The sequence below is a fragment of the Antechinus flavipes genome, chromosome 1 (genome assembly GCF_016432865.1).
Source record: "Antechinus flavipes isolate AdamAnt ecotype Samford, QLD, Australia chromosome 1, AdamAnt_v2, whole genome shotgun sequence".
Lineage (NCBI taxonomy): Eukaryota > Metazoa > Chordata > Mammalia > Dasyuromorphia > Dasyuridae > Antechinus > Antechinus flavipes.
In genome coordinates, this window is record NC_067398.1 from 117,680,863 (window position 1) to 117,706,261 (window position 25,399).

General features: G+C 38.8%; 1 protein-coding gene across 1 annotated transcript in view; it reads right to left on the minus strand.

Annotated features, from left to right (window-relative positions):
* Window positions 1–664: 664 nt before the first annotated feature.
* Window positions 665–25,399, minus strand: part of LOC127556397 (phospholipid-transporting ATPase ABCA3-like) — a 234,964-nt gene continuing 210,229 nt past the window's right edge. The window contains exons 24-30 of the mRNA XM_051989532.1: window positions 23,353–23,481; window positions 22,927–23,124; window positions 11,294–11,481; window positions 2,938–3,108; window positions 2,366–2,565; window positions 1,893–1,966; window positions 665–952 (exon numbers count right to left, since the gene is read on the minus strand). Of these exons, the coding sequence (XP_051845492.1) occupies window positions 827–952; window positions 1,893–1,966; window positions 2,366–2,565; window positions 2,938–3,108; window positions 11,294–11,481; window positions 22,927–23,124; window positions 23,353–23,481 (1,086 nt within the window). The 3' untranslated portion in view covers window positions 665–826. The remainder of the gene's footprint in view (window positions 953–1,892; window positions 1,967–2,365; window positions 2,566–2,937; window positions 3,109–11,293; window positions 11,482–22,926; window positions 23,125–23,352; window positions 23,482–25,399) is intronic.

Below are 25,399 nucleotides of genomic sequence, written 5' to 3' on the forward strand. Positions count from 1 at the left end.
TTCTTCCTTTTTATTTCTTTTTCTTCTTCTTCTTATCATCTCATGCTTCTAGAGAATCTTTGAGTAAAGATACACTTTTCAAGTCTGATGGATAGAGACCATTAAATGCTAGAATAATATCCTACCATTGAAATGATTAGGCCACATACTATCCAATGAGTGGTGGTGTTTTTTGGTTGTTATTACTGTGATGTAATCAGGGTTGTGACTTGCTCAGGGTCATAGTTAGCTATTTGTGTTTGACCTTGGGTCCTCCTGACTCTGGGGTCATTACACTGTGTTGCCTAGCTATCTCTGCCTAATGAGTTTTTAAAAAATGACTTGGCCCATTCATGGCTTCCACCTATAAGTTTTCCCTCTAAATTCACTCTTTTCCATTTCTTCCATCCAGGAACTGGCTGCCTGGGAGACTTGAAGGCTACTGGGGCTGACGTAGTATTTTCTATATTAACTGCCAAAGGGGCCCACTGCCATTGCATCCCTGTAGAGCTATTGAGTGTATCAGGAAGGACACTGAATGGTCTCAGGCTCCAAGAATTCTACTTTTCTGACTTAATACTCACCTACTTCTTGTATATTTTTTTCTCAAAGTACATCTGTACTCAGAATGAAAAGTAAAGTCCCTCCTTGAGGGAGTTCATGGTTTCATTTTTATATGCAGGAACGCAACATACAGTGTCAATTGCTATCTCTATATAAAACAATGAGATTCATTTTTATATGCAGGAACGCAATATACAGTGTCGATTGCTATCTCTATATAAAACAATGAGATAGGGAAGGCAGTGGCAAAGAGATAAAAGTACCATAGGCTGCTCTTTAGGTTTCAAACTTTTTTCCCAGCATTTTGTAAATGGGCAAAGCTCAAGAAGATTTGTTCCAGTGAGACTTGACTTATGGAATAGTCATCCAATTTATACTGAGTTTTGACTTCTTCCAAGATGCCAAATACCTGTAGAATAGTAGATACAGTCATAGTTAAGATCCTTGTTATAGGAATATAAGTAGTGCCTCCTAAATGTGTGAGGAGGCAAAAATTAGGGGCTGGTGAAATTCCTTAAATCCATCAATAGACAAATATTGCCATGAAGTCATTAAATCCCAGTGTTCTTTGAGAAAGAAGTTGAGTGATAAGTCCCCAAGAAATACTGTTCCTTTTTCAGGTGAGCAACATTTCTAGGACACACACCTATTTATCACAGTATTCAGCTATTTATATGAGGAACTCAAATCAAGTTAAGAAAATTAAAGGCTAAGAAATTTTGTCCCACATTGTCATAGTAAAATGCAGACATGAAACTGTAACAGGATGGAAAGATCACTACCCCCCAAAAAAGGGAAGGGCAGAGGAATTCCTCTCTTCCCAAAGCTGAGTTTCTTATATTCCTAGATGTCTGAGTGCCATATCCACATCCTGAGGCCCCTGGGAGAGTTCAATGCCTTTTGTATGCTCCTCCTCATGGAAAGTGCCACTAGGCAGCATTCTGATAGTTTTAAAAAGATTAAAGCTTTTTATTTTTCAAAACATACATGTGACAATTTTTCAACATTATCCCTTGCAAAACCCTGTCTTCCAATTTACCCCCCTTCCTCCATGCCCTCCCCTACATGGCAAGTAGTCCATTGCATGTTAAACATGGTAGAAATATATGTTAAATCTAATATAGGTATACATATTTATACAATTATTGTGCTGCACAAGAAAAAAAAGAGAAGCAAAATAAAAAGTAAACAACAAAAAGAGTGGAAATGCTATGTTGTGGTCCACACTCAGTTCCCACGATTCTCTCTGTGTGTATGTATGGCTTTCTTCATCACTGAACAATTGGAACTGGTTTGAATCATCCCATTAGCATTCTGATAGCTTAATGAAATCTGCTTCCCACACTCACCTTTGACCATTTGAGATTCTCTTTAGGCAAGTGGTAGTTGACCATTCCTTGGTGCTCATCCTTCAGGATACTGCCTGGCAAAGAGAAAGAGACATTCTCACGAGGAGCAGGGGGTGGGAAATGATATTTCTTGGCAGGATTAGTTTTTAATCTAATGTAATTGCTGGAGACATATTTTTAAAGGGGACCATTTGGGGTGGGGAGAATACAGAAGAGCAGATAATCCAAACTGGTTTTGAAAGATGCTTTGAAGCTGCTTTGTCTCCCATGCTGATTAACTTCCGCCATTAATAGAAAGGAATTTTGTTTCTTGAGAAGTGGAAGCTGTCATAAGCTATAGATACCTAAGCAAGGACTTTGGCTACAGTCCTTAGGTGGGGACTAATTTTTTATTGTCAGAGGAATTCACTGGAAAAATCTGTCTGGCCAAAGAACAGACAGACAGACTTGAGCCCGGGCCTGAGCTCTGGTACCTGGAAAGGTGTCTTTCACAAATGTTTTGAATGTCTCGATTGCTATCTTTTCTTCTTCAGGAGTGAAGTCTTTAATCTTGGCCAGTAGGGTGTAGCCACTCCCATACTTGCTCTTAAGGTGCTGTGGGCTGCCCAGACATCTGAACTCTCCATTCACCATGATGGACAGCTTGGTGCACAGCGCTTCGCATTCTTCCATGCTGGGGAAACAAGAGCGAGGAGGGAGACGTAACCAATCTTGACAGAACTGAACTGGCCAGGTCCTTTTCTGTAGAGGGGTGGCTGGGGGCAGGGCTAAGGGAGGGCCACCTTAGCATGGTAAAAAGGCTTGGCATAAAGGGAGGAGGAGGTGCTCAGGTTTGGAGTGGGAATCTCCCCCTTCTCATCTCATGATAGGGCGTTATTTCATAGAACTTGTCAAGACCAGTACCAGAGGAACTCGAGGTTCCCTTGTCAGGGGGATCTTACTCTTGCCCCCTATCCTTAGCACCAAGAGGCCACAGACAAGGTCATGGAGTTGTGCCCACTCTCCTTCTGACGTCTTTCTTTGCCAGGCAAAGGGCAGCACCTACCTGTGGGAGGTAATGACAATGGCCTTGCCCCTCTGACACATCTCTGTCACTGAGTTCCAGAGCATCCGCCGAGCCACAGGGTCCATCCCAGTGGATGGCTCATCCAGGAAGACAATCAAAGGATCCCCGAGAAGGGCAATTCCAGTGCTCAGCTTTCGCTTGTTGCCGCCACTGTGAGGAGAAGAGGGCAGAATAGGAACAAATAATAGTACACAGATACCTCAGTACTCATTGTTCATTGGTTCCAGATGTGGGGAATCCATGATACTAAAGTTGAGTCCCAAATGTCTCCAGTCTGAAGCATCCCTCCCTATCTCACTTCCTCAAAGGGACATCTGAAAAGAAACAAGCCAGCTCAGCCTGGCCCTTCTGGGCTCCTACTTCTTGATCTAGGAGCCATCACATTTCTTATCTGTCCCTACTCCATGCTGTCCTACCTCCCTTGGGGGTGAGGGAGGAATCTGGATGTGGAAATGGAAGCTATGATCCCCCATCCTCTGCTGCCCAGGGATCTCAGGGGTTGAGGTTGCCAGGAGTCCTGGGTCCTCTGCCACCACCATCTCCGCCTGGGCTCTCACTGCTGTTCCAGCTTTTGCTGCTTTTCTTCCTGCTGAGCACACTGGCCATTCCATGCTCCTTCTAGTCCTACTGTTTTGGGAGCCAGGAGACTATACACTGCAGCCACATCATCTTGTAGGAACTGCCCTGGGACATGCCCATTAATATGTACCACCTTAGTATTATGGGCTCCAACAAGACAGTCCTTCACACTACAACCTTCCTTGAGGAGGAGCTGCCCATGACAAGAGGGCAAATGACAAAGGCAGTGGGGTCGGGCAATGCCCCTGGATAACCTTACATCTCTACTGCCCAACCAAGACAACAAGCAAGTGTGGAAGTGCCGAGCAAGCACCAAGGGCTGAAGCATTTTTGTCATCAAAATGTGTCAAATATGCCAAATCCTATGAATTTTGAAGGAGATGAATACTGTATTTCCAAGGCTTCAGGACAGAACATAAAGGAGAACAGGAACAAGAAATAATGGCCAGATATGTCCAGTGTTTGGCAGCTAGATGGCTTGGTGGAGTCAGGAATCAAATCTGATCTCAGACACTCACTAGCTATATGATTCTTGGAAAGCCAATTAACCTCTCTCTTAAGGAAATGGCAAGGATATTTGTCAAGAAAACCCTATGGACAACATGGTCCACAGGGTTAGGAAGACTTTCAGTTGAGGTAGAGGTGGGATAGGGTTGGGTGGCTACCCAAGAGTCAAAGAATTAAGTTGAGGTCAAAAGTGTCAAGAGAAGTAGTTTGGTCACAAGAGTTTGGGTAGTAAGATAAATTACAATTTAAAATACATGCTCCAGGTATTTGATTGAGTTTTTCATAAGCATTTATTTTTTCATCCTTTGTTTTCCATTTCTTCAGTGAAAAAGAAAAAAAAAGAAAAACAAAACTTTTGTTACAGATGTGCAAAGTCAAGCAAAACAAATTCCTATATTGGCTGTGTCCAAAAATATTTCTCATTCTGTATCTTGAATTCATCATCTCTCTGTCAGGAGGTGGGTAGCATGCTTTATCACCTCTGGGTTCTCTGGAATTATGCTGTTATGGCATGGTTAAGGGTTATTCTTAAGTGTTTCAGAATTGTTTTTTATAATCTTATCATAGTATAAATGGTTCTGCTCACCTCACTTTGTATCAATTCACAATTTGTATCAATGTAATCAAGTTCTCCAGGCTTCTCTGGAACAGTCTCTTTTATCATTTCTTACAGCCTTACATTCATGTACCAGTATTTGTCTAGTCATTCTCCAGTTGATGAGTTCTACTCCTTCCCTACTCCTGTCCTGCAAGTTTCTGGTTCTTTGCTATGACAAAGCTGGTATTGACATTTTTGTTCACATAGAACCTTTTTCGCTTTCTTGGAATTCTTTGGGGTAGAATACCATTGATAGTATGTATAGGTTAGAAACTTTGGGGCATAATTCTAAATTGCTTTCCAGATTGGTTGGAATACTCTATTAAAAAAAACAATTTTTTGCACTATTGATAATCTCTACAACATTTGTTGTTTCTTCTTTTTGTTTATTTGCTAGTCTGTTGGGTATGAGGAATAACTTAAGGGTTAATTTGAATTTTCCTAATTATTAGTGATTTGGAACTTTTCTTTCATATTTCTATAATTAGCTTAGATTTTTTCCCTTGAGAACTCATTCATAACTTTTGGATATTTTTGTCAATTGAGGCATGGCTTATGGTATATCATTTTAGTGATGAACTAGCATGTAACTTCTTGTTGCCACATCATCACCATTCCATGAAGAATAGCTAGCATTTATATAGCTTATCCATATTAACTCATTTGACCCTCACAGCACTCTTATCCATTGTGACAGCTAGCTTTCTGTTATAACAAGAAACTAACTTTACATATAGGAAACTTAAGGCTTGGCTGAGGCACAAATCTCCCCATATTATTTTAATACCCTTTCAAAGGCACAAAACTTGTTAAGAATAGTTTTTTAAAATCCCATCATGGCTTCCCTTTAGGATAGCACCAATGTATGCCATTAAGGGGAACAACTAGGAAGTACCATAGTGCACAGGGTTCTGGGTGAAGAAGATTCCGCTATCTGAGCTCCAATTTAACCTTACCAGCTGAGTGAGCCTGGGCAATCCACTCGGTTCCTTCTCTGTATAATGGACTGGAGAAGAACATGGCAAACCATTCCATTATCTCTGCCAAGATAGTCCCCAAGGGAGTCACACAGAATCAGATACAACTGAAATAACTGAACAACAACAAAATGCCATTGGTGAGAGGCAACTATTAAGCCTGGAGGGAAAGAACATATCTAGGAGGGAAGAGGACAATTATCCAAATTGTGATTTAAAAGTATAAGCAAAATGTCATTCTAAAATCAAAGATAAAAATTATTTCATAGTCCAGAGGGCAAGACAAGAACTCCTAGAGAAGTTGTATAGATAAGTAGCAGCTGGGGCACCTCTGGGTTTGAAGCATTGTGTCAGCATCCACTTAAACCAGAGCTCAGAGGCCCCCACTGATATGTTCATTGTCACTTATCAGTCAAAAGACACATTAATTTGAAACAAAACACATTCAATTGAACAGCATAAAAAAATCAATTGATCAGAAAGGATATCCCCATGCAAAAATGGAGTATACTCTCTCACAGGTCACCATACTACATATTCATACATATTCATCTGAATTCATCTAAACATATACATATTCAGAAAATACAAGTGAGCAGGAGCACACACAGAGAACATACACTTTGGGAATATCTTATTGTCTCTTGTGTTAATATAAATGTCAGGGATCAGAGGTTCTGGTCTATGATGCTACTGAGGGTCCTGTAGTTGTGACAGAGCTGTACCTTTTAATCCTTAAAAAAATTTTTTTTAAAGCTTTTTATTTTCAAAACATATGCACAGATAATTTTTCAACATTGACCCTTGCATAGCCTTGTGTTTCAGATTTTCTCCTTCCCTCACCCCTTCCCTAGATGGCAAACAATCCAATATATGTTAAACATGTTAAATATATGTTAAATCCAATATGTATAAATATGTTTATATAATTCTCTTGTTGCACAAGAAAAATCAGATCAAAAAAAGAAAATAAATGAGTAAGAAAACAAAATGCAAATCAATAAAACAAAAAGAGTGAAAATGTTATGTTGTGATCCACACTCAGTTCCCACAGTCCTCTCTCTGGGTGGAAATGACTCTCTTCATCACAAGATCATTGGAATTGGCATCAATCATCTCACTGTTGGAAAGAGCCATGTCCATCAAAATTGATCATCATATAATATTTTTGTCATGTATAATGATCTCCTGGTTCTATTCATTTCACTTAGCATCACTTCATGTAAGTCTCTTCAGGCCTCTCTGAAATCATCCTGCTGATCATTTCTTACAGAGCAAAAATATTCCATAACATCCATATATAATAATTTATTCAGCCATTCTCCAACTATTGGGCATTCTCTCAGTTTCCAGTTTCTGGCCACTACAAAAAGGACTGCCACAAACATTTTTGCACATGTGGGTCCCTTTCCTTTCTTTAAGATCTCTTTGGGGTATAAGCCCAGTAGAAATACTGCTGGATCAAAGGGAATGCACAATTTGATAACTTTTTGAGCATAATTCCAAATTGCTCTCCAGAATGGCTGGATCCATTCACAGTTCCATCAACTATGTATCAGTATCCCAGTATCCCAGTTTTCCCACATACCCTCCAACACTGGGCATTATCTTTTCTTATCATCTTAGCCAATCTGAGAGGTGTGTAGTGGTACCTCAGAGTTGTCTTAATTTGCATTTCTCTGATCAATAATGAGTTAGAGTACCTTCTCATATGATTAGAAATGGTTTTAATTTCTTCATCTGAAAATTGTTGATATCCTTTGACCATTTATCAATTGAAAAATGGCTTGAATTCTTATAAATTTGAATTAATTTTCTATATTTTAGAAATGAGGCCTTTATCAGAACCCTTAAACGTAAGAATGATTTTCCATTTATTGCTTCTCTTCTGATCTTGTCTGCATTAGTTTAGTTTGTACAAAAACTTTTTAACTAAAAATAATCAAAATTAAATATCTGGTATTCATTTATGAGTTCTAGTTCTTCTTTGGACACAAATTCCTTCCTTCTCCACAGATCTGAGAGGTAAACTATCCCATGTTCTTCTAATTTGCTTATAATATCACTCTTTATGTCTAAATCATGAATTCACTTAGATCTTATCTTGGTATGTACTGTTAGGTGTAGGTCTTCCACACTAGTTTTCAATTTTCCCAGCAGTTTTTGTCAAATAATGAGTTCTCATCCCAAAGCTGGGGTCTTTGGGTTTGTCAAACACTAGATTATTTTGTTCTGTGAACCTAACCTATTCCACTGATCGATTATTCTATTTCTTAGCCAGTACCAAATGGTTTTGATGTCTGCTGCTTTATAATATAATTTTAGGTCTGGTACATCTAGGCCACTTTCATTAACTTTTTTTCCCCTTAATTCCCCTGAAATTCTTGACCTTTTGTTCTTCCAGATGAACTCTGTTATTATTTTTTCTAGATCCCTTCAATTCTTTAAGAAAAAAAAGATGACTTTTTTTTAACTTAACAAAAAATGAAAAGAGGCATTTTCTTATGCAAAATATAAGAAGACACTTAACAGGGAAACCACCAATCTCTATTATTGCTTTTGAGCAAGTATGCCTACTATAGCTTGCTTTGTTAAGTATAATAAATAAAAATAAATAATAAATATGACTTGTAGAACTTTCCTACTTGTAAAAGCAGAGGATTTTATTGGTGGTATCTATTGTTGTTATTTGCAGGGAAATGTGATGATGTGGTTATGATGTGATGTTGTAATGTCTTATAATTGTTTATAGAGCCAAACAACCCAATGACTTTGGAGAAGTTGAATCAGAACTGAGTTCATTCACACACACACAAAAAAATGATTGGCTGATCTCTCAGTCTTTTCTTTATTGTCGGTAAATAAGGCAAGAATGTTTTGAGGTGTCAGGTAGGGGGAAATTTCATCTGTCTCTCATCTGGTTACTATTCATCTGTTTGTGAACACAGTGTTCCTGTTTCTTCTTCCCTGATCTTAAGCCAACTAAGTATCCAGTGATAGAATTGACCAAGTCACAACATTGTGAACGAACTAAAGAATCAGAATAACTATCAGAGGTCCTAGCAGCAGCCCAAAATTGGCAACAGAATCCCCCAGAGGTGGTGGCAGTGGTCAACAACAGAGAAAATGTCTACAGATGAATGTGGACAGTCATATGAAAATGGCAGTGGCTTTAAGCATTCTGACTCCTGGTGATGGAGGATGGGCATCAGAAAGGCGTGATCCTCAGAGCGTATCATAGAGCTGCCAGTGCAAATGGGAGCTGGGAGTGTGAGCAAAAAAGAGCTGCTAATAACTAACCAACTAAAGTTTAAAGAACCTTCAAAATTTATAGATCTTTCAAGTTTGTATATGTGTTTCACATATTATGATCCTCACATCACTTATATACTTCCAGACATTATTATTCTAATTTTATAGATTATGAAACTGAAGCTGATACAAGCTAAGTGATCTTCCCAGGCTCACACAGATGGTAAATATCAACTATAATTTCAAGACTCCTCAAGAAGATCTGGCTGACTGGAATTGGACAGGGTGTGTGTGTGTGTGTGTGTGTGTGTGTGTGTGTGACTTGCACATCCAAATGCACTAAAGCCACTCTGTCTTGGTACTGGGGGTAGGAATTGGCTTGTGGCTGAGGAGGGGCCAGAGCTGAATGCTTTGTGTTTCTTTTCCATGGGATGCATTTGGTTATGCTGGGAAGCCACGCAGTAGTGCCATACCAACCAGTGGTTCCTCAGTGTTACTGTAAGGAATAGGGGAGTTTGTGTTCAAATCAAGTGTTTTATAATGCTCGCTCCCTTGGGTCTTGGTTTCCTGATTTACTCTGGTTCAGACCACAGTAGTTTCCTTTTCCATTGCATTAACACACATTAGGGAGGACTGCTGGAATCAAGAAAGGGAACATAAAGGGGGACCTCCAATACATGGTACATTATAATACAATGTAGAATAGTACAGACGTAATCCAAATCTCAGGAATGAGTGAGCTGCAGAAAAGCATTGCTTAGCCTAGGTCAGGAAGAGCTCTATCATACCATGGAAGAGGTGGTGGTTAGTATGTGAACCTGTGGTTGGCTGGTGATTCTCTTCTTGGCCAGGGCATTAACAATTGGCTAGACGTGGTAATCCTGAGCTACTGAAGAATTTTAGGTCTTAAGGGCAGGGACTGCCTTTTGCCTTTTTTTGTATCCTTAACACTTAGCTTAGTACTTGGCATATATTTAGGTATTTAATAAATGTTTAAAGACTGATTGCCCCAATTCAACTTTCCTTGCCTGCTTGCAACTGTCCTGCTTCTATCAAACCTGAGACAGTCTATCTTACCTTGTTTTGGTGCTATAATCTGTGCTGAATTCAGGATGTTTGATTTACCTTTACAATTAGTATTATAGTCATTTTAGTCTACATAAGAGGCAAAGTGGTATAATAATTACATCATTTGTATAGCACGTATTCTAGCTAGACACTAGGCCAAATACTTTGTAATTATTATTTCTTATAATAATATGAAGTGTACTGGATTTGGAATTCAAAGATCTGGGTTCAAATTACATTTCTGCTATTTGAGATCTGTGAAATCCTGAGCAATCAATCTTCCTCCAGCTCTGAATACATAAGGAAAAGAGAAGAGAGCAAGCATTTGCAGAATATCCGCAACATGCCCAGGACTGTGCTCACTGCTTTATAAATATTACCCTGCTTGATCCTCACAACAGCCCTGGAAGTAGTTGCTGTTATCTACATTCAACAGTTGAGAAAACTAAAGCAAAAAGAAGGCCACACACTTGCTCAGGGTCACACAGATGGCAAGTGTCTGAGGCTGGATTTGAGTTCAGGGCTTCCAGACCCATCTCTCTCTCTGCTGCATCACTGGCCGCCTCTATAATCCTACCACCCGAGGACTTAAGGGTCTACTTTGCCTATTCCTTTCTTGTGCCCCCGAAGGCTGGAGTGTCACAGTTCTGTCTAAGTGTGGAATAAGAATTCTCTGAATTCTACACTAAAGTTCAAGTACCAGCTTTATAGGGACAGGATCAGGGAAGGGAAACCAGAAGAAAAAGTGAAAAATATCTGGACCTTCTGGGGGTCCGCTAAAACTAATGAGTTGCCCCAAGACGAGAGAGCTCATTGGAGGTTTGCAAGTGAAGATTGAATGACGACTTGTTTTTTGGGAGCAGAGTTCTAGAATAGATGTGGAGTCTGGAAGAAGGTTCCTTCTAGATCTAAGATTCGGTAACCTGTGCACTGTACATCAACGCCCTGCTGACTGCTTATACCACTAACACTGCTGCCATCTGAGCCCCAAGCTTGTTGCTTAAACACTCTTCTATCACTCACGAAAGAGGAAACTGCAGATCAGCAGGGACCCTGGGACCCTCCCACCAGCCTGGGCAATGGGCAAGGCTGCCGAACCCTCCTCCACAGCCGGGGGCATCGTCCCCAAAAGAGCCAACCAGGCTCTCCTTTATGGAATGGCCATCTGACTTGTCCGATAATGAGAGGCTCCTTGCAGCAATCCTGTTCCTCCTCCTTCCTGTCTGAAGTCAGGACTGCATAGCTAGCGCGCAGAGGCCCTTTGTCTGAGTTACGGCTAAGGAAAAGGCTTTCCGAGTTATCCTAACGTGACGCTTACAGGAAGGGAAGAGGCTGCCCAAGCCTAGTGTCTCACCTGTAGTTTTTTACAAGTTTGTCTGCTTGGGCCATCAGCAGCAGGTTGTGCATCACGCTTTCCACGTGCCACTTGATCTGACTCACGGGAGTGCCCCATATCCGGGCAAACATGGTTAGAGTTTCCCGTCCTGTCATGTGCTGCAGCAGGGCGTCGGACTGAGGACAGTAGCTGACTTCTCCCTGCAGCTACAAGGAGAGAAGAGCCCTCAGGTGAGCAACGCAGGCCGGCTACTAACCTGAAACCTTTTATGAATCACATATGTTCCAAAACCCAACAAGGCAAAGGAGTCAGGCATTTTGGTCCACGTTCTAGCTCAAGGCAGCAAATTTTTTTTAGTGTTCCTGCCAGGGCTTTCTGCTGCTGCCAAAGCTGCCAAAGCCGCCAAAGCTTTGTATTGGAAGCCTGCTGGGGCCCATGGGCTTCTTAAATTTTTTCTACTCACAATCCCTTTTTGCCTGAGAAATTTTTTCCTCAACTTTGGACATATGAAATAGGCATACAACTCGAACATTTGCTGATAATAAATCATAATTTTGTGACCCTCACATTCAGTTACATGACTCAGTTTAAAAAAGTTTTGCCGTAGGGAGTAGTCATGGCCAACAGGTAAGAGGAGGGGTGTGATTATTGTAGAATGGTGCTTTCAAGATGTTTGTGTGTGTGTGTGTGTGTGTGTGTGTGTGTTGAAGAAGATATTTAGTATTTTGCTAGCACTAAGTTCTCATAATAGAATATTAAGATTAATGGCTTTTTTAAGACTAAGGGGACCAAGGACATTTAACTAAGGCTTTTCATAAGTTTTGGAGACAAGGAGATGATAGGGCAGCTTTATATCAGTGTATATGAGTCTTTTCTAGGAGGATCCACAAAAGATTTTTAGGTCCTGTTTCCTTCTCACCTAGATTATTATGCCAGTTCTCTACCTGTTATTCCTGCCCTCTTCTACCGCTTTTCCCATCTATCTATCTATCCCATCTATATCTATTATATAGATATAAGGAGATATATCTATTCCCATCTAGATATAACTGCCTGGGTAACCTTTCTATTGAAGCATTAAGATGATGTCACCCACTTGCTTAAAAAATGGTCACCCAAATACCAAATAAAATACAGACACCTGATCCTCTCATTTTAATCGCTCCATAATATGCCTCTCCTATACTTTTCTAGCTATAGTCTGATAAGACTTTCTGTCCTGTTTGTTCTTGTACTGTCACCATATCTATATTTTTACTCACACTTTCTCCCATGACTGGAAAGAGTCACTCTTGCCGTCTCTCTGCTTCTTTCAAGTACTATCTCAATTATTAATTAGCCCTTAGCACAGTGCCAGGACACACAATAGATATTCCATAAAAACTTGCTGACTTGACTTGTCTTGACCAGCATTATCAAACATCTTTATTTCAATAAGGAACTGAATGTAAGGGAGAAAAATGCTCAGATAAAACTGCAAAACCAAATAATTTGGAAGTAAATACCTGTCAAAATATTTTGGAGACAACTTGTTTCCCAGAAGTAAAGTTCAGCAAGGAAAGTGTGCCCAAAGGCTTAGATAACAACAATCCTTTGTGCTCTGGATAATCTCACTCTTTGGCAAAGTATTATCCCATTCATGACCTTTTTTTGCCAGGTGTCCACTGAGGAAACTCTCCTATTTCCCAGGGACCTCAGAGCCAAAAACAGGTGATCCATCACATCTTTTTACTTCCTCACAATACGTTTATTGCAACAGCTAAAAGAATGGAACCAAGTACTGCACTCCTATTCCCATCATGCTAACTCTCGTTCTGTACCCTGCTGTGAAACAATCCATAGGGAGAAGGACCCAGAAATGCCTGTATTGTCCACGGATGAGTCTGTTGTTGAGAATTGCTACTCAAGACATGAGAATGTTTATGTCATGGTCCAGTCCACTTTTCTGTATATGAAGCACTGCCTTTGCCCAGGATGTTAAACTCTCCTTAGGAGGTCTTCTGCTTGCAAGTATTTTCCTTACTTTGAAATCAATTAAACTTCCATTTGATCCCTGATTTTCCTGTTTTTAGCCTATTTTGCCAAGCTCTGGTCAACCATAGGCTAGAAGATACTTTGGGCTGATAGACCACAAAGGAGGAAATGCCCAGTAGCACTCAGGAAAGTAAGTTGGAAACACTATTCATGGCTTTATTCAGAAGGAAGTACAACATTACAAGTATCACAAACATTTGATAGGATGTGACTTGGGAAATGGCAATTAAGGAAATGGGGGAGCCAAGAAGGAGGAGTAGAGACAGCAATCCACACATATTCTTCCAACATTCCCCTTCAAACAACTTTAAAATAAGGAGCCAAATCAAATTCTAGAGAAGTACAGCCAACAAAAAGTCAGAGTGAGGCATATTGTTAGGATGAGACATTTTTCAGCTCAAGATTACTTAGGAGATTGGTAGGAGGGGATCTGTGATGCTGGGGAAGGGGCTGCAGCAAGTGTTGCAACAACACTAGTGGCAGGTCTCCTAGGTTATCAGTAGCAGCAGCACTCTCTGCAAAAGCAACAGCAACAGCTTTCTCTTAGCCCAGAGATAGTAAAGGGATTTGACAACTGGCCAAAAGGAGATTATAGGGAACTCTGAGCTGGCTCTGAGTACAGGACCAGATACTGTTTGTCAACCCCATTGCCCATACACATTTCTGGGTCACAGTCCCAAGGCAGACACGAGTGTTTGTGTTGGGTCATAAGTGAATAAGGACCACCCTGGTTGTAGTTCCAGGGTAGAGAGGAATACTAGCAGTTGAGGTTGCAGAGGAACAGGGGCTCTTCCTGGACAAAGACAGAGTATAGACTAGGAGAGCAGTGATTACTCTTCTCCCAGGACAATATGATGTTGGAAACATTGAAAACTTACAGATCCCTCCTCCCGCAACTAGCTGTGAAAATAGCAGTGCAAAAAATCCCTGAAGCTCAGGACAGTGCCTCCTCATCCCCAGGTGAGCTCAGCCTAATTTTAACATAAAATTCAAAGTGAAGAAATACACTAGAAAAATGAGCAAACCAAAACACACACACACACACACACACACACACACACACACACACACGAAACCTCCACCATAAAAGAGATGTTTAGCTGTTATGGTGAGAGGAAGATCAAGAATAAACTCAAAAGAAGAAAATGATGTGAAATTAGCTACAAGCCAAGTCTCAGAGAAAAATGCAAATTGAACACATTCCCAAGTAAAATTCCTTAAAGAAATAAGAATGGTTGAGGAAAAATTGAGGGTAAAATGAGTGATGCAAGAAAATTATGAAAAGAAAAGTTAATAGTTTGGTAAAAGAAGCATAAAAAATACTGATGAAAGCAATACCTTTCAAAATAGAACTGGCCAAAAGATAAAAGTGCACAAAACCTTATTGAAGAAAATAATTCCTTAAAAATTAGAACTGGTGAGATTTCAAGAAACCATCAAACAAAATAAAAAGAATTTAAAAATAAAAGAAAATGTGAAGTATCTCACCAAAAAACAAAACAAAACAAAAACAAACCAACTGACCTGGAAAACAGATTAAAGAGAGATAATTGAAAACTTATTGGACTACCTGAAAGCCATGATCAAAAAAAGATTGTATATGTCATATTTCAAGAACCTGTCAAGGAAAATTGCCCTGTTAGAAGCAGAGGATAAACTAGAATTGAAAGAATCTACTGATCTATCACTTCTTGAAAGAGATATGAATGAAATGAACACTCTCAGGAATATTATAGTCAAATTCCAGAGCTCCCAAGTCAAGGAGAAAATACTATAAGCAATTAGAAAGAAATAATTCAGAATCAGGATCACACAAGATTTAGTAGCTTCTACACTAAAGAATCAGAGGGCTTGAAATATAATATACTAGAAGGTAACCAAGCATAACCAAGCAAGACTGAGTATCATACTTCACAGGAAAAATGAATATTTAATAAAATAGAGGACTTTTGAGCATTCTTGAGAGTAGAACAAAGCTGAACTGACTAATATCAAAAAGAAATCATGAGAAATTTAAAAAGGTTAAATTATTTATATTTGTTTGTGGAAAGATGATACATATAACTCCTAGGAACTTTATCTTTTGTAGAGCAGTTCGAAGTTTACATTGACAGAGAGCATGGGTGTGAGTCAGTCATATTGGGATGATCTGAAAAAAAAAATTAAGAGGTATTGAGAGAAAGGGAAGGGAGAGAAAAAATGGGGAAAATATTTCACATATAAAAGGTATGCAAGGAAGAACTTTGACACTAGAGGGGAAAATGGAGATGGAGGAGCAATGCTTGAACTTTAACTCTGATTGGATTGATTCAAAGAGGGAAAAATATATCTATATAGTTATATTTATATACTCAGCTGGATGTTGAAATCTAATTTACCTAACAGGGAACTAGGAGAGGAAAGAGTTAAAAAAAAGGAAGGTTGTATGATAAAATGGAGGGTGAATTAAGGGAGGCAGTGATGAGAAGCAAAATAGACTTTTGAAGAGGGACAGAATAAAAAGAGAAAGAAATATAAACAGAAGAAAACAGGATGGAGAGAAATACACAGCAATCATAGTTGTGAATATGACTGAGATGAACTCCCTCATCCAAGTGGATAGCAGATTAGAAACCAGAATTCAATAATATGTTGTTTATGCTTGAAATAGAAAGACACAAACAGAATTAAAATACGGGGCTAAGCAGAAACTATTATGTTTCAGCTGAGGTATAAAAGACAATCATGATTTCAGATAAAGCAAAAGCAAAAATAGGCTTAATGTAAGTCCATCGATTAACCACACTATTTCTTGACGAAAAAAAAAGACAGTCAGGGAAAGTACATTTTTCTAAAATGCATCATAGACAATGAATTAATATCAATATCAAATATATATATATATATGTATATATAATATGCATTAAATGGCAGAATATCCAAATTCTTAAAGGATAAATTAAATGAATTATAGGAAGAAGTAGACAATAAAAACCATACTAGTGAGGGACCTCAAATTTCCCCTCTTAGAACTAGATAAATCTAACCATAAATTAGAAAGAAGTTAAAGAGATGAATGGAATTATAGGAAAATTAAATATGATAGATCCCTGAAGACAACTGAATAGGAAGAGAAAGAATACATCTTTTTTTCCCCTCAACTGCTTATAGCATTTTCACAAAAAATGACCATGAATTTTGGTAAAACAAACAAACAAACAAAAAAACCCCTAACATACAATGCAGAAAAATTAAAAGCAAATTAATGAAATTAAAAATACATTCAATAAAGGGTCTTGGAAACATAGATTTAAAATTATTTGCAAGCCAAAAAATCTAATCCTAAAGAATAAGTGGGTCAGAGAACAAATCATAGAAACAATCAGTAATTTCATTAAAGATAATGACAACTATAAAGACTATATGCCAAAATTTGTGGGATGCAGCCAAATCAGTGCTTAGGAGAAAATTTATCTCTAAATGTTTATATCAATAAAAAGAGAAAGAACAGATCAAGGAGCTCAGTATACAATTAAAAAGACAAACAAAAGTAAAAGTTAAACATCCCCAATTAAATGCCAAAATAAAAATCTGAAATCAAAGGAGAGATTAATAAAATTGAAAGTAAAAAAGCCCCACAACCATTGAATTATACTAATAATATACTAATTATATTATATATAGTATAGTATAACATATACTAATAATACTATATATATATAAAACTAGAAGCTAATTTTATGAAAACAATAGTGACAGCAACAACAAAATGATAAAAAAAGAAGTTGAACAAGCCATAAATGAGCTCCCTAGGAAAAAATTCCAGACCAGATAGATTTACAAGTAAGTGTGACCAAACATTTAAAAAGAAATTAATTCTAATATTATAAAAACTATTTGAAAAAAAGGAATCCTATCAAATTCCTTCTCTGACATACAAAAAAATGTTTTTGATTACCTAAACCGGGGAAAATAAAATTGAAAAAGAAAAATACAGACCAATTTCCCTAATGAATATCAGTGTAAAAATCTTAAGTAACTATTAGCAAAGAGATTATAGCAATATATCATAAAGACCATTCATGAGGATTGGGTGGGATTTATACCACAAATCCAGGACTGATTCAACATTAGGAAAACCTTAAACATGACCAATCATATCATTAACAAAAACAACAAAACCTTTATGATTATATCATGAGATGCAGAAAAAGCTTTTGACAAAATACAATATCCAGTCCTATTAAAAACACTAGAAAACATAGAAACAAATGGAGGTTTTCTAAAAATGATAAGGAATATATGTCAAAAACCAAGAGCAAGTATTATCTGTAATAGGGTTAAACTAGGAGCCTTCCCAATAAGATCAGGAGTGATACAAGAATGTTTGTAACCATTATTTTTTATTATTGTACTAGAAGTGCTAGCCATACTAATATGACAAGAAAGAGAAGTTGAAGGAATAAAATAGGCAACGAAGAAGTAAAACTATGAGTCTTTGCAGATAATATGATGGTATACTTAAAAAACTCCAGAGAATTAACTAAAAAACTAGTTGAAACAATGAATAACTTGAAACAAAATTTCAGGATGTAAAATAAACTCACATAAATATCAGAATTTCTATATATTTTCAATAAAATTAAGCAGGAAAATTTAGAAAGAGAAAGTCTATTTAAAATAATTATGGACAACATAAAATATTTGGGAGTGTACCAGACAAGTCAAACCCAGGAACTATATGAATACAATTACAAAACATTTTATACATGAATAAAGACAGATCTAAACAACTGGAGAAATATTAATTGCTCATGGATAAGCTGAGTCAATAAAATAAAACTAACAATTTTAAGTTAATTTACATATTTATTGCTATGCAATCAATCAAAGAATTATTTTATAGAGCTAGATAAATCATAACAAGATTCATCTGGGAGAAAAAAGTCAAGAATATCTATAGAATCAATGAAAAAAAGGGGAAAGAAGGTGGACTAGCAATACCTCTTTTCAAACTATATTACAAAATGGCAATAATCAAAATAATCTGCTACTAAATAAGAAACAATGTGGCTAATTGATGGACTATATTAAGTATATAATATACAGAAGTATATACAACTACTATAGTAATCCAGTGTTTGATAAACTTAAAAATTCAAGCTTTGGGAAGTAGTGGGAAAACTTTGGAAGAAATTAGGCAAAGACCAACATCTAAAATGAGTAAATGATTAGTGATATCATAAGTAAATTAGTAAATTTACTATACCTAAATAAATTAGGGAAGTAAATTTCCTAAGTAAATTAGGGCAGAGTGGAAAATTTTACCTGTCAGATCTATGAATAGGAATTTATGACTAAAGAAGAGATAGATCTTGTTCATTCATTTCAGTCATGTCCAACTCTTCATGGCCCCATTTGGGGTTTCCTTGGTGTAGATACTGGAATGGTTTGCCATTTTCTTCTTCAGCTCATTTTATGGATGAAGAAATTGAGGCAAACAAGGTTAAGTGACTTGAGAAGGCTCACACAGGTAGAGAACTAGAGATAAAGCATTTATTAAATTCTTAGTAGGTGTCAGGCATATAATATTTCTATTTCTCCTAATTCTGTTTTCTGAGGCTCGGTCTACTATCTCTTCCACATGAAAGTCCTTAAAATACTTGAAGACAGCTATTATGTTCTCTCTAGGAATTTTCTTAATAGGCGAAATATCACCAATTCCTTCAGCTGACTGTGATATAACATCCTGGATGGCCTCTTCCCAACTTAATGTCCTTTCTCAAATGAGTTCCCTAGGACAGAGCATAGTATTCCAGACATGACCAGGTGCTTTCCTGGTCTCCCTTCTCCAGGAGATGAAGAAGGAAAAGAAGAAAGACAAGGGGAAAGGGAGGAGAACATAAGAGAAGAAAGGGAATGGGGGTGGGTGGAAAATAGGGACTTAAAAATCTTCCTCCACAGGTGGGCAAAGCCAGTTAAATGACGTGATATACGGAAAAGTCACTCCTTCTCCAACATATTCTTGCTGCCTGAAACTCCACCAGTACAAAGGTAAAGGACAAATATTTCTGAGAAGGTTAAAGGCTACTTAGCTTCTGATAGTTATATATTCTTATAGGTTAGTTTAGTCAGATTTTTTCTAATGTATAGGAGTAAGGGAATAAAAATATTGATGGAGGAAAAGGACAAGGAAAAGAATAATTTTGAAGCCTGAAACACTTTGGGAAAGGGCAGGTCTGGATCAGAGTGCCTAGGTGGCATGCATATATTAGAGTCCTGTGAGTTGGGGAAGAGTGATGCTAGAAGGCAAGAATAGAAAAAGAGATGTGGGCAGGTGAAAAAAACAAACTTCACTTTAAAATTTTGTTTAGTATTTACTCTCTCTCTCATTTCACTTTACCCTGGCTACGCTAGAAAAGGAAGGGGAAGCCAGAAAATGGTGGCTCCATATGCAAAAAAAGGAATAAGTAATACTGCATATCTTAGAAAAGCTGTGCATGGGGTTGCTTTATATGTTGTGGGTTATGTAGATTGCTTCCTTATTGCTACATATATACCCATATCTTCCCCATCCTCAAAAATTGTGTCACCTGATCCTTTCACCTCTGATTGCTATTGTTCCATATGCCTCCTTCATTTTGTGGCTAAATTCCTTGATTTTAGGTGCCTCCAATTGCTGCCCTTGGCTCCTGGCTTCATTGGTCAACTGAAACTACTCTCTCCTAAGTTACTAATGATCTCTTAGTTACCAAATCTAATTAATGGTCTTTCTTAGTCTTTATACTCTTGACTTCTCTGCTCTCTTTGACACTGCTGATTAACCTCTTCTCCTTCATACTTCCTTCCCTTTGGGTTTTAATCACACTATTTTTCTCCTAGTTCTCCCCCTTCCTGATTACTACTTTCCAGTCTCCTTTGCTGGGTTTCCATCTGGGTCATGTATGCTAACTATGGGTGTCCCTCAAGGGCTATCTCTTGGATCATCTTCTCCTCTTCCTCTATACTACTTCACTCTGTGATCTCATTAGCTCTCAAAGATTTAATTATTTTCACATCTCCTTCTCTATCCTTAAACTCTTTGATGACCTCCAGTTTTACATTTCCATCTCTCCACTGGATGTCTCAAACTTGAGGTCCTGTAAACATTTTAAGCTTGATGCATCCGAAACCAAATAAACTTTCTTTTTGCCTAAACCATCTTCTTTTTCTAATTTCTGTTAATATCAAGGATACCCAAATCTTACCATTCAGGCTTGAAACACAGATGTCACTTCCAACTCTTCATTCTCTCTCAGCAGCTCATATCCAGCCTATTACTGCCTCCTGTTGATTTTATATTTCTAACATCTCTCATAGGACCCCTGCTGTCCTCTGACATTGCTACTCACCTTAGTGGAGACAGTCATCACCATGCATGGACTATTGCAAAAGCTTTCTGCTTGGTCTTCCTGCCATAATATTTCTTTACTCAAGTCCATCCTGCCCTGCTAAAGTATGGCTCTGACCCATGTCATTCCTCTACTCAATAAATTCCAGTGGATCCCTATCACCTCCAGTATCAAATAAAAAAGCCTGCTTGTCATTTGCCCTTTATATCCTCTCCCTTCTTTTCCAGTTTTCTACCTTACACTCCTATCTCACCCCCATGGATTTTGTGATCCAATAACCCTTTCATTCCAATGCATTTCTTCTGCTAATCATCTCCAAATTTTCCTGCATACAGCTTGTCCATTGGCAGTTGTTTACATGTTGTGTCTCCCATTAAACTATGAGCTTCTTGAGAGCGGAGATTGTTTTTTACCTTTTTTTTTTTATCACCAGTGCTTAGCATAGTGCCTGTCATGTAGTGTCTATTAAGTGTTTATTTACTGACTGATTTGCACATCCTTGTAAGTTCCTTCTAACTTGCATCCATATGTGAAGTACCATGAATCTAACTAGCATGTTTAGACAGTCAAACTAGGAAAGTTAGAAAAGGATTGGGTATGTAACATTTTGGCTCACTTGTTGTTCAGTCATGTTTGACTCTCATTTAGGATTTTCTTGATAAAGATACTGTAATGGTTTGCCTATAGAATGATTTAATTTTAAAATATGTAAGAGATCTTAGAAATCACTTAATTGAACTCCTTCAGAAAACTGATGGACACAGCAGTGATATGATTTATTCAAAGTGACACAGCTCTTTAATGGCAATGCTCGGACTAGCATGGAGGTCTTTCAACTCTCAGTCTATTGCTCTGTCTATAATGGATTATCTTTGAAAAGGATCATATTCATATAGAATCATATAAGGGGAATTCAGCTCTTCCTTTTTCTTCACACTGCTATACTAATTGTGATCACTGTCACCTCTTATCTAGAGTGTGGCAGCAGTTTCCCAATTACTTTCTATGTATCCAGTCTTTTCTCATCTCCTGTGTTGCAGCCAAAGGAATCTTTTTAATGCATCATTCCAAGGATATAAAATTCTTCCTCAACAATATTCAGTGACTCTTCAGTATCTACTGAGTAAGGTATAAACTTCTTAGTCTTTTCATTGAAGGAGTCTATATCCAGCTCCAATTTATCTTTCCACTCTTATCTCACACTATTTTCTTCTACACACTATTTTTTTCAGCCAAAGTAGATCTTTCTTGTCCCTTTCTTTCTCCATCTCTGTGACTTTGCTCATGTTGTTCCTCTAAGTCTACAATGGCTGTCCCTCTCATCCTTACTTACTTTCATCCCTTCTCTTCCTTCAAGGCTTACATCAGGAAGTATTTCCAAGACTTGTTCCTGATCCTTTTAGTTGGAAGTGATCCTTTGAATCTCTCACTACTTTGGATCTCTCCTTTGTCAAATGATATTACTATTTGTGTAAATCTTTTTTATTATACTGTACTTTGAAAGTGCTTTGCAACTGTACTCCTTAGGTCCATGGGACTATTGGACCTTTCCTTCTGATTTGTAGTTAAAACTTTCCATATATGTTGTTGTCAATTCCAATTAGAACAGGAGTTCCTTGAGAGCAGGGACTATCTTGTTTTTCTCTTTGTATCCCCAGTGCTTTGCACATAGCAAGCATTCAATAAAATATTTTATTCTTTAATTTATTCACTTGGCTAGGCACTTAATTTTTCCCAAACAGAATGGAATTCTTAGACACTGTTTATTAATACAAGTTGATCTGTCCATCTCTTTTCAACACCCAAGAAGGACAAGTCTATTTGGATTCTAGTTTGGACAAACAATGGGCTTGGGCATACAACAATTGAATGTGAAAGGAAGTCCTGTAGACAACTGTGAGGCTCCTCCATCCCAGCCCCCCAAAATTAGAACCAGATTTAACTCTTTTAGTTAGGCTAAACCGTTTGAACAGAACCCATCTTGGGGCACTCTGATTCTGACACTTGCTTTCACACTCCAGAAGGCTATAGGAAACACCCTGCACTCACACTTTCAGGGAAAAACTGTTTTAATTTTCTATCAACTCTTCCTAGACTTCCATCACTGGCTTAGCAGTGGTATTTATGTCTTTCGTCTTTTGAGGATCCATTCTCCTCATTACAGTTTCCATTGTTACTTCTTCATTGATTGTCATCCTTTCTATCCTTCAAGGAAGTGTATTTCCCTGGCCCTGGGGAGGATCTTACCACATTGAGGTTACTGTGGATGCTCTTTCCGTTGATAAAGGCCTCTCCATCTGTGATGACGATTTCCCCAGTCAGCATTTTGAAAATGGAGGTTTTCCCAGCTCCATTGAAGCCTAGCAACCCAAAACACTCTCCTCTCTGGACTGTGAAAGAGACTTTGTTCACAGCAATGACAGGTTTCAGCCTATGGCTATATACCTAAGAAACACCAAGAAGAAAATCCACATATTTCCTATGAATCATGAAAAACAGGATGTAATAACCATCACTATACCTCCTGGGGCAGTAGAAGCAGTCTGCCCCTTAGCTCAAGCTACTTCTCCCCAACCTTATGGAACCCAGGGACTAGCCACTCCTCAATCAGTTACATATCTGATATGCCTCCAATGACCAAGGTCCAGGAGAACCCTGCTCATTTGACTTTACCTTTGTGAGTTCTTTAGAGATTAAAGGGGTGGCCATCAGCAACTGTTGAAGTGAGTTCAGGATTTGTTCTCTTTCATTTTCCACATCTGGGTCTTCGTAAAGCAAAGGTGAATCAGTTTGCACCTGTGACTATTTCAGAGAGAGGTAACACAGACATGAATGCCTTTCAGGCATTTGATTATCTTGAGGGATAGATGGGAGAGGTGGCTAAAAAGCTGGGGACGAGAAGGCAAAACAGATGTAATTGAGTCTTGGAAGATGTCAAGTAAATAGCTCTTGGCTACTTTTGGAAAAATTTTCACCTCTTAATTAAGCTCACTCCAGATTTTCCAAGAACAATCAAAACATTGGAAAATTAGCTCAAATGTGATCAGGAAATTCTGGAAATAGAAACTTTACTTGGCATTCCATATAGCCTGATGCATTTTTACATCAAGAATACAGTAATACAGTTTTAGGAAAAGAAAGCTTATATGAGGCCTCAAAGTATCAAGCAGCAGGACATAGAAAGGTATAATTTTCTTAACTATTCTCTTGGGGAATTTGCCTTCAGGAGGACAAACATATTTACAACCAAAAGAACAAGTTCCTGTCCTGCCTGCATTGTGCATGACAACAGGAAATAATGGATTTATATGGGTAGCATGATTTTTGTGAAACCCAGTGTTATCCCACCACTCATGCTGTGAACATTCAGTGTGTGAGTGAGACAGAGACAGAGAGAGACAGAGAAATAGAGAGAGACAGAGACACACAGAGACAGAGACAGAGAGATACAGAGAGAGACAGAGACAGAGAGATACAGAGACAGACAAAGAGACAGACAGATAGAGAGAATGCCAGAGTCTATATACTTGTAAGATCTCCCAGGAGAAACAGGGTAATGGGTTTTCTGATTTCCTTTCCCTCTTGCCAGTGACTTGAGCTTCCACAAAGCCCTATGCCACTGATATTCCAGAATGACACTACTTTTCTTGGAGAGCACATGCTGAGAGACTGAGATTCTGTCCCACTCCGCAGACCTTGAGACTATAGCTCCTTTTCCAGATATTGCCATGAGGAATGACGTAGAATGGGACCAGTGAAGATTTTACACAAAGCCTCTGAGATGGAGTAGGTCAGATCTTAGGCCTAAACTTCAGGAAGTCATGTGACCCTCAAGAAATAGAGAGCATTGCTGACCATTGGTCATGGTTTCTTCCTTGTCAGTCCATCCAAAGAATTTAAAACTCACTAGGAAGGGGGTGGGGGGGAGGGGAATCGCCTCTTTTCTGCTACATAATCCGTCCTGGTTCTGGCCCAGGGCCGCACACCAGGCTGGCCCGTCCAGGTGATGCGCTTGGGCCTCTCCTAGCAAGGACTCCACAATGCTTTCTGCTTGTATCTGGAGATCCTCCGGGGGTCTAGCACCTCGCCCCATGCACCCTCACCGGCATCCCAACCGCAGTAGCAGATCCTCGTTCAGTGCCTGCTATGGGGCAAAGCCTTGCTCTGGGCCCGAGGACACAAAGACCGACAGCCGCAGGGACCCGGCCCTGGAAGATTCAGCGGAGCATTTACCTGAATAGAAGCGAGGCTGTGACTGGTAGTTCAGAGTGAGCGTTAGGCAAGATTTGAAGAAAGAGGGGTCAGTGTAGGCTGCGGGCAGCACGATCATCCCAAAGGAGGTAGCTCTTGGAGGAAGGGAGAGAACTCACTAGGGAGGGAGTGCAGAGGGCTGCAGGGTCTAGGCTAGGCGAAGCCGATTGTGTTTGGCAACAGTGGGAAGGAAAGAGAGGAAGGGGAGCGGCTGAGTAAGAGCCCAAGCTTGGCTTCCCGTGCCAGGAGACTGGCAGGAGAGGGAGAAATTGTGCTTTGGAGTCTTTCTTACAGAATAGGAATTATAAGCTCTGCGACCGGTTACTAGCTCTGATCACTTACTATTCCTGCAACTATGGACAAGTTGCCTCATTTCTCTTAGTCCCAGTTTTGTTAAATGTGAGATGCTATTAATAACACTGGTACCATCTTCCTCAGAAAGTTGTTGTAAGGAGATCACTTTATAAAC